The sequence below is a fragment of the Oncorhynchus masou genome, chromosome 17 (genome assembly GCF_036934945.1).
Source record: "Oncorhynchus masou masou isolate Uvic2021 chromosome 17, UVic_Omas_1.1, whole genome shotgun sequence".
NCBI lineage: Eukaryota > Metazoa > Chordata > Actinopteri > Salmoniformes > Salmonidae > Oncorhynchus > Oncorhynchus masou.
In genome coordinates this window covers 33,350,758-33,360,623 of record NC_088228.1, presented here as the reverse complement: position 1 = coordinate 33,360,623, position 9,866 = coordinate 33,350,758, and the positions used below count along the sequence as shown (strand labels likewise).

The 9,866-nt window shown below is 41.1% G+C and overlaps 1 protein-coding gene across 1 annotated transcript; it reads right to left on the bottom strand.

Moving 5' to 3' along the window:
* Window positions 1-2,500: 2,500 nt before the first annotated feature.
* On the bottom strand, window positions 2,501-8,398 carry LOC135558893 (phosphatidylinositol 3-kinase regulatory subunit gamma-like). Its single transcript, XM_064993096.1, has 7 exons — window positions 8,023-8,398; window positions 6,190-6,584; window positions 5,728-5,996; window positions 5,354-5,530; window positions 4,929-5,003; window positions 4,568-4,738; window positions 2,501-4,357 (listed from the first exon to the last, which is right to left on the bottom strand). Exons 1-7 carry the CDS (start codon window positions 8,039-8,041, stop codon window positions 4,051-4,053), a joined length of 1,413 nt encoding a protein of 470 aa, XP_064849168.1. The 5' UTR covers window positions 8,042-8,398; the 3' UTR covers window positions 2,501-4,050.
* Between the last annotated feature and the right edge of the window lie 1,468 nt (window positions 8,399-9,866).

Here is a 9,866-nt window from a genome sequence, read left to right as displayed (position 1 = left end):
GGTCAAGTCAGTCAGAGAGTTCAAACCAGCTAACAGGACAAAGGTTAAGTTGCAGGTGTAATCAGAGCTGCCATTCTGTCACTTTCAGTGTTGCAGTGCAAAGTAAACCTGTGCAATCTGTCTCTGTGAATTGCCTACTGTCCATTTTCTAATCAGGAACAGACACTGACACACACACACCCTGATAGTGAGTCAGCAGCTCACAGACGCCACTGCATCTGGTCCATCCATCCAGCCAAGAAGGCTGTCCTGTCCTCTCTATGCTGCTGACTGACATAGTTTTCAGTGTTCCGCTTCCATAAGTTTGAGAATTTAGCATTTTCCAAACACCTGAAACCACTTTTCCCTGCAATCTAGAGCCATAATCATTATACTTAATTGTATGTAAAAAAAAAAAAATTTATATATATATCTCAATTTTTTTTTTAAATGAAGAAAAACCTTTGAATGAGTAGTTGTGTCCAAACCTTTGACTTGTACTGATATATGTGGCTTCTTTGAAGAATCTCAATTTTTTTTTTAAATGAAGAAAAACCTTTGAATGAGTAGTTGTGTCCAAACCTTTGACTTGTACTGATATATATCAGTACAAGTCAAAGGTTTGGACACAACTACTCATTCAAAGGTTTTTCTTCATTTAAAAAAAAAATTGAGATTCTTCAAAGAAGCCACCGTTTGCCTTGATGACAGCTTTGCACACTCTTGGCATTCTCTCAACCAGCTTCATGAGGTGGTCTCCTGGAATGCATTTCAATTAAAAGGTGTGCCTTGTTAAAAGTTAATTTCTGGAATTTCTTTCCTTCTTAATGAGTTTGAGTCAACAAGTTGTGTTGTGACAAGGTAGGAGTGGTATACAGCCCTATTTGGTAAAATACCAAGTCCATATTATGGCAAGAACAGGTCAAATAAGAATAGAGAAAGGACATGCCAAGTCTTTTCAGTCTCTTGAGGGTGTTGTTGTGCCCTCTTCACGACACAAAAGTGTTGTTGTGCCCTCTTCACGACTGTCTCGGTGTGTTTGGATCATGATAATTTGTTGGTGTTGTGGACACACCAGATTAATCCAGGTGAAAGCTTTGATCCCTTATTGATGTCACTTGTTATTAAAACCACTTCAATCAGTGTAGATGAAGGGGAGGAGACAGATTAAATAAGGATTTTTAAGCCTTGAGACAATTGAGACATGAATTGTGTATGTGTGCCATTCAAAGGGTGAATGGGCAGGGCAGGGCAAGTCAAAAGATTTAAGTTTCTTTGAATGGGGTATGGTAGTAGGTACAAGGCGCATCAGTTGAGTGTGTCATGAACACGCTCAACAGTTTCCTGTGTGAATCAAGAATGGTCCACCACCCAAAGGACATCCAGCCAACTTGACACAACTATGGGAGGCATTGGAGTCAACACGGGCCAGCATCCCTTGTAGAGTCCATACCCCAATGAATTTAGGCTGTTCTGAAGGAAATAGGGGTGCAACTCAATAGTTGGAAAGTGTTCCTAATGAGTGAAGAAGAAACGTAAGATCAGGTGGGACCATTCTAGCCAATGAGAGGGCAGATATGCGTGTGAACGTCAGCACAACAAAGTCCAGAATGCCACGTGCATCTACTTATTTCAGTACATTTGTAACAGCCTAAACCTTCAGAAACTTCTATTAGATTATATAAGGCTTAAGTAATTCGACACTCTCTCATAGAACGCAATACAAAAAAGGGTTTATCTCACGGGGACAGATTTTGGGAGTAAATCCTCTCACTTCGCGTCTTCCTCTGATATAAAAAATATAAACCCTGGATTGCTGATGCCATGTATTGGCCAATGAAAGGCTTTGAAGCCGCTGGTTGGTCATATTGGCACTCCCCAGAAGAAGCAGTCCTCCATAGGAATGAATGGAATTCTACATTATTTCCATGAAATGTTTCAAGGACATAATGACATGTATTTAAGCATTTTTGTTGTTGTAATTATACTGTAAGGAAAATGATGCCAATGTAATTCAAAAGTATGCATTAAGGTGTCTGTCAAAGAATAAACAGCAAAAACAACTGTAGACATTAATAAATTCCAAAATATTTTTTTTACAAAGGTGGGGGAGTTCCAAGATGGAGGCGTGGTGGCTTCAAAACAGCGGCCCTTGTTTAGTCATCTAGTATATACTGCATACTGCATATCAAATATTGGGTCCTACACTAATGGACCTGGGGTCCCGGGAATAGCGATTGCCAATTGGCTAATAAGATAACGATTGTCCCTATGTCCCCTCTCACTCTCATCACACCAGGATTTTATAGAGGGGTGAAAGGATGTCCTGAGGCTGAGTTGATGATCTGTCCCTAAGCAGCTGCTCAGGTGAGAGATTACACTGGTTTCAGGTGTTGCATAAATAGAAGGATTGGCAGCACCATTAAAAGGAATAGTGAAGTCTTCATAAATATAAAATGTATTGTCATTGGTTGGTTGCATAAATAAACACTTGGAAGAAGTGGAACAAGGACAACGCAAGTACAAAAGAAAAACCCTCATCAGTTTATTGTCTTTCAGCAAGAAAAGGTTTTAATAATCTCATATTGCTTAACGTCACCCAAGGAGTTTCCTCAATTCTCCTGTCAAGTTTTTAAGAGAGACTAAAACACCTTTCATTGAACCAACCACAAAAAAAAACAAGTTTTACAGTATCTCAATACAAAGTGTCTATTGTCCTCAAACTTGACAAATGTGCCAAGAACAACATGGATTCCTTTCCTCTTAAGCTATGTAGGCCTATATGTCACGAGGAAACATTCAATGCCTGTATTGAGCAATGCCACAGTTCAAGTAGTAGAGACAGAATTAACACTTCCGCACCTCTGGCAGTTCACACAAAAACGTTCTTAAAAAGGTCACATCATCAGATGAATAACGCCACCAATCAAGAGTTAGTGCATTTCTATGGCAAATGCTGATGACCCCCGATAATCATAATCATTCAATTCTAACATTACAAATACTGTTGGATTGCACTTTCCTCAAGCTTTCAACTCCTGTGGCATATTTCAGAAAAAATATATATCTAAAAATACAAAAAGCTTATACCTTGAGTAACAGAATATAACGTACAGTCCATTTATGTTTTGATCAAGCACATGTGTGGTGTGTTCCTCCCCCCCATCACCATAAATGGAATTTTCTGATCGGGACACATATTTTCTCACTAATAACAAGTGCTTTGGTTATTGGGTACAATATGTAGAATGTTGTTCTAAGAATATATTGAAATTTGTTTATGCTACATTCAGTACAGTAGATCAACTGATAACTGGGTTATAATTTGACAACAGAAAAAATCAGCGCTGATGTCAAATTGCGCTACATCAGTTCCTGTAGTTGCATGACTACGTCCTCAAATACTCAGAACGAGTTTGGTACGTTCCACAGCTAGCTACGCCACCGAGTCAGCCATCTTGTTTTCCTGCAACATTATATTCTAAACCCACTTTAATGATCTGCCGTGCATGGACATCACACCAATTAACACGTATTTGAAAATACATCAAAATTCAAAGGTATTGGGTGTATTACGGTCTCATTTTATATTAGCACCAGTTCTTTGTGTTGTCAAAATGGGGCCCTGGAAGTCCAAATAAAAAAGAGCACCTGACAAATATAAACATATTATGATATAGTACATGAAGTCAGTCATCCACTGGATGACCAGGCCCACTAATGAAAACAAATAGTATCCCATAAAAGAAAAGGTGAAAAAAATGGGTACAAAACAAACAAACAAACCAATAACAATAGCAAACAGAATCTTATAAAAAACAAAGTCCCAGCTGACATTCAAGTTCCGGTCAAAGTTCCAATCAAGTGAATTCACATTCACAAATCTGTTGGAATCATCCTAGTGCAAATCCGTAGAATAGCTTCAGTACGCAAACACGTCCGCCCCCTCAAGTTGCTTCACTAAAGCAAACACATTTTCCCTCAAGTTGCGTCAGTACGCAAGCATATCCGCCCTCAAGTTGTCCTACTAGGATAGCTACAGAACGCAAACAGGTCCCACAGCCGTCTAGTCTACATCTCTGGAGCGGCTGCGGGGAGTCCCGCGGGTAGTTTAGTAGAAGTCTGTAGAAGATGGTGTTCCTCTGTCTTTAGTCGCAGGCAATCCTCTGTGGCTGTGTGGGGCGAAGCTGACGAGACAGGGGTGACGTGGACGGGGTGCACCAGCCGGACGTCCAAGGCCTGGTTGTGCTGTGCCAGGGAGTTGAGGCGGTAGTGCAGAACGAGCTCCTTCAGAGAGCAGTGGAGGTCGTAGGGCTCAGCAAAGCCGTAACCACGTGGCGTGCTGTAGATCATGCAATGCTTTACTTCTTCATTCACACTGAAAGGTTACAATAGAAAGATATGTTAGTACCAGTGTAGCAGCCCCTAAGCTTTGAAACATGCATCAAAGTGAAGTAACTGTTTTACAAGAGCCTATAAAGTAGAGCCATCTCATACGGCATAGCAGTATTCACATATTCTTCTTAATCTCCTTTTCCTTCATGACTATTTACATAATGTTAATTTCTCGCAGGAAGAGAACACTCACACCACAGAGCAGGCGTAGCAGCCCTGCTTGCTGCTCTCTCGGATCAGGAAGGTTCCGGTGGGTTTGTCCATCAGCATCTCTTCAGCCTGCGTCCTGCTCAGCTCTCCCACGAACCAGGTCCCCTCATCATGGTGCGCCAGCTTCTCCCGTTCCCCCTTCAACACATAGGTGCTGCACACACACCAGGGAGGACATTGTTAAAAACCTTTCATTGATACCAATCATTCATAAATAGTGAGCATACTATTAAAAAAAAGTGTATTTGATCATTTCTAAACATGTGTAAGCATCTCTAAGCAAAAACTAAGTACAATTACGAAGTATTATAAGAATTTACAGGTCTATACTATGAAATACTTACTCATCACTGCTATCGTCTTGGATCCCCAGCCAATCGTTAATGCGTTTCTGTCGCACACCTTTGTGATTCAGCCAACTGAAAAACCAAGGGGACCAAAAATGAATGTCTGTGCCAACCCACTGGGTACATCATTTCAATGTCTAGTTTTGATTACATTTTAGTTAAATTGTCAACCAACGTGAATTCAACATGAAATCAACAAAACATTTCGCCATGTCATTAGATTTAGGTTAAAGGTTTGGTGAAAAAAAGACAAAATTCCCTTATATTGTGTCAACGTCATCACATATATTTTTTTGTTGTTGAAATGACGTGGAAACAACGTTGATTCTACTACTTTTGCCCAGTGGGAAGGGCTTGAAAAAAGCTACTTCATTAACAGTGATTGGAATAAAACAGAATAGAATAGAAGTATTGTAACTTACTTGAAGTACTGGTCCCTTATGTTGCGTAGCTCTATGAGGTCAGGCCTGAGGCTGTTGATCCTCCTGTCTGTCTCTCTATAGTCCTGGACCTGGGACCTCAAGTCCTGCTCCAGGTGGACCTTACTGTTGTAGATCTCCCCCAGCCGAGACTTCAGCTTCTCATAGTTCATCAGGAAGCTGGAAGGGCAAATGTCAATGGTCATAAAGGGTCAAAAGATGGGTCATGGGTCAAGCCACTGAGCTGAAACATAGCTGCATGCATGTTGGAAGGAGGAAACAACAAAGAGACATCTATCTATCCACACTATAAGCATATGTGGAAACTCCATGTCGAGAGACGTAGCGATGTTGTTGCCTTAGTTTGCCAGACTCACCTCTCCAGGTCCTTCTCTGTTCCCTCAGATCGACTGCTCCTCTCACACTCCTCCCCGTAACGCTCCTGCTCACGACACTGCTCCTCGAAGATCAGCATGGTCTCGTTGAAGGCATCTATCGCTGTTCTCTTCATCTGGATCTCCTGTGAGGTTTTACTGTAGGCCTCGTATAGACGGTCAAATTCTTGACTCTTCTCCTGATACTGACTGTGGTACTCCTGGAGCTTCCTGCCAGCCACGTCAACACTGTCCTCTTCCACCAGCTCATCCTGGGTACAGACAGTCAGACAAATGTAATACAGCAGACAACTAATTACTTGTCTGTGTATGACGATTATCTTCCATTTACTTAGGAAACCAAAGGCAAATTTCACTCCCTCACAAATTTCCATCTCAAAATGGACACAAACATTCTTGAGGCTGAGGGTAGATGAGAGGTGTGGGTGGGTGTCTCCTGCCTACCTGTTGGAAGCGGGATACGGGGTGTGTGAGCATGACGTCAAGCACAGCGTTGTACTCCACCAGAGGATGGTGCTGGTAGTGCCAGATGAGCTCCACCACGGAGCTGAAGGTCAGGGGCTCTGAGAATCCGTACTTCCCCTCACGGTGGTAGATCTTTATCAACTTGCTGTGGCCGTCTTTCCTCAGCGTTAGCGTGAAGTCTCCTTTTGTCTTAGTGGAAGCGTCACGAACTAGGAAGGAACCGTCAGGTGTGTTGCAGAGCTTCTCGTTGACTTCCTCCCTGGAAATGTCTCCCCAGTACCACTCGGCATCTTGCAGGGGAAAGACTGGGGCTTCCCTGAGGCAGTTGTGGCTCATGGAGGAGGTCATGGGCTTTGTTGACCTAGGAGGGAGAGCTGAGAGAGAAAGAGAGCGATCAGGATGACAGTTTCCTGAGATAATGATTAGTTTGAGAGGAAGTGAAATAACTGCAAACATAAACTGTCACCTCACTATCACCACCGGCAGACTCACAGCTGTTTAAATGAATGATCCCCACACAACACCCCCCCCACACACACACACACACCCTCTTTGCAAGCTTGTCAAATCTCCAGACAAGCCTAGGCATGTCCAACATAGGTTCACTCACAAAGTTGGCTTTTAGTATTTTTTTTCTTGCAAGGGGAAATAGATTTCACACATTTGTCAACAAGTCTGAAAAACCAACAAAGAAGCTAAATCAACCAAATGTAAATGCTGCAAATTCAGCACATTTTTACTCTGTCAGTAAAGTGCAAATGTAGGCATAACTTTAGATAGGGTCAATTTTACATCCCCTGGTTGTCTTGTGTCCAAATTCTGCCCCAAAACCATCCATCTTCTGGAAGGGCACTAGAGTTATGATCCTCTATAAGACTATTATATTTTTATTTTACCGCAGGACTTTCAAAACCCTCTTAACTTTTCCATATTGAGGCAAAGGACAATATTTGCAATGTGTTTCACTACAGGCCAAAAGTGCATTTTAGGAACCTGTAGCAGCAAAAGCTGAAAGCCTGGATTCCTAAACTGTATGACTTGTGACTGTACCCCAAGCCCTCACTCAGAGGGTGTCATGAAGTAAAGTAATACACAAATACAGTATATGAAGAATAGACTTCATAAAAGCCCAGATATAAATATCATATTCTCTTTCTTTTACTTCAAGAAGCAGTGGAAATTGTCCCTATTTATTTGACACCAGCCAGTTCTAAACATGCTATGGCTGTGTCATTCACTGTAATCCCACGGAGACAGCTGAATTTAAAAAAAAAATGACAATATGTGATAACAATAAATGCATTATCACATCTAGTAGCATACAGCCATCCATTGGCAGTTTTGAAGTAAGTCATGCGAGAAGTTGCCTTGTCTGGTAGGCTTTCAATGGTTGCGCACGAATTAACTACGGTCGGCTACAGTAGACTAGAGAAAAAGGGGAACAAAGCAGTCATTTCATGCGTCATTTCTTCTCCATTGTTTACGCGCTGGTAAAACGCGTTATTATAACACAATAATAGGTTAGAGAGAATTTCATCACCCTATGACCCAAAATACCATGTTTAATTTTGATATACATATATATCTTTGTAAAGACAAAGCAAGACTGAGAATGAGCGAATCCACCGCGTCAACGACAAAAGTATTACGTAATTGCCAAGCAGCGAATTGCGCTATGCATGCCTGGGCAAAACATATGGGGGGGGGGGGGGGACACCTGTGTGTGCACAACTGCTATTATGTCAACTTTCTATCATAAGCGGTTAATAAAATGTGATAGGCATTTTAATAGAATACAGATCCAACAAATACCTGGAGGTGCCTGATCCATTTCGACGTAGAATAGGAATTAAGAGGGATAAAACATCCCGTTCCAAACGTTTAAATTCCTAATCGTTTTGTGGGATACCTTTCCCTTTCTCACGATGCGTAAAAAATACAACTTTCTCTTGCACCAGAGTGAAGGGATCACAATGGCGATTCGTTTTAGGAGCCTATGTGTCCTACTTCAGATTAGACAGTTCAGTAGCAGAATTATTAATTAGTCCAGTTTGAGAGAATATCATCAACGCCAAACTCGTAATTCGTTCAATACATTTAATCACAAAAGCAGTTCTGCAAAAAAACTGAAGATGGTCATTTCCAGCTACGTTTCTCATTACCGCCGATCGGCTCTGCTCCAAACTTCGTCGCAGAGGCAGCGGTCAAGAGATTTTAAAGGGATCTGCAACATCATCTTGGAAGAAACCACCACGTTTAGAGGGAGAGCTGTCGTCACAAGACCGATTGCTTAATGTAGACAGACTGAAAATATATGTCTGATGTAAATATGAAATAGTATCATGTTGTCTTGTATTGTATTAATTGTAGCCTATATCTGAATGCAGCTTTTATAGACATACGATTATTGGTGAGGGATTTGTTTAATAACCGTTCACGTACACCCCTAAATGAAAGTGGTACGTTCCTTGCCCGATCGTTTCATTCAAGGTTCTCAATGCAAGGTAACTGTAACTGCGATTAATTCGACGACACATGAGATATGAATGAATATAATTAGCGAAGACACAAAGATACATTATTTATTTTTAATAATAATAAAGATAAGCACCATAGTGCCTGGTAGCCCTTTACACTCGTACTCGCCTGTCATCGATGACTATTTTTATGTATTAATATAGAAATCATGTTGACGGTAAACCCTGCAAAAAAGTCATTCATAAAACTTTTTAATTTTAATTTGCATTAGAAAGCTAATGCAAATGGCTTTCAAGAATGTGACTGCTCAAAGTGCTTTAGGCCTTGAAAAATAAATAATTGAACTGGTTGAATGTAAATGGGATATCCGTAAACAAATGCCCTGGTCAAGGCTATGACTGCGCCAGCGCAATGAGTAGAGCTTACTCAGGTGTTCGAACGCGCATATCAGCCCGAGAGCCTAATGCTTCTCGGGTAGTTCTTTATTAGTTTTAGGTCCCTATTTAATCTGTAACGATGAAGCGGTACAAATTCCGCGATATAAATGTAAAGGTAGTTTGCGATTGAGAAGAAATATGGAGCGTGTGAGGTGAATGCAGTCTCCGCTAAAGTAGGAACATTGCTTTTGCATTTCAATCATTCTTTAAAGCTAAACTTCCGTGGCATGGATTGAATAGAGCCCATAGTTTAGAAAACGATATCTCCACAGAGGCAACAGTTACAGGGATGTTTAAAAACAGCATGCTTGCAGTAGCAACATCAGGGAAACTGGGCAGAAGGTAGTGGTGCTTTAAACAGGCCTACAGCAGTTCTGAAACATCTTTGATTGAGTCTTTCATATTTTCCTTAATTGCCGGCCTCAAAACGTGACAAAAAGAGATGAACTGTATAGGACATAAATTGGCAGATGCAAACAGATTATCATCATTAGCAGACAACATTACTTGAGGGCTCAAACAACTCCAGTTCATTCTGGTGAACCTGAGTTTGAGTTATATGGTTGCAATATCAACAGTTCCTTATCTCTGGTATATCTTGGCATACATCATTCAAGACTAAGTTTAAATGGTCTGCAGCGCAATGGACATATACTCTAATGCACAATGTCCCAGGTAAGTCTGGGTTGTCAATATTCAGTGTCATGTATTCATGGATTCCAAGAGAAGCCAGGCTTTCCC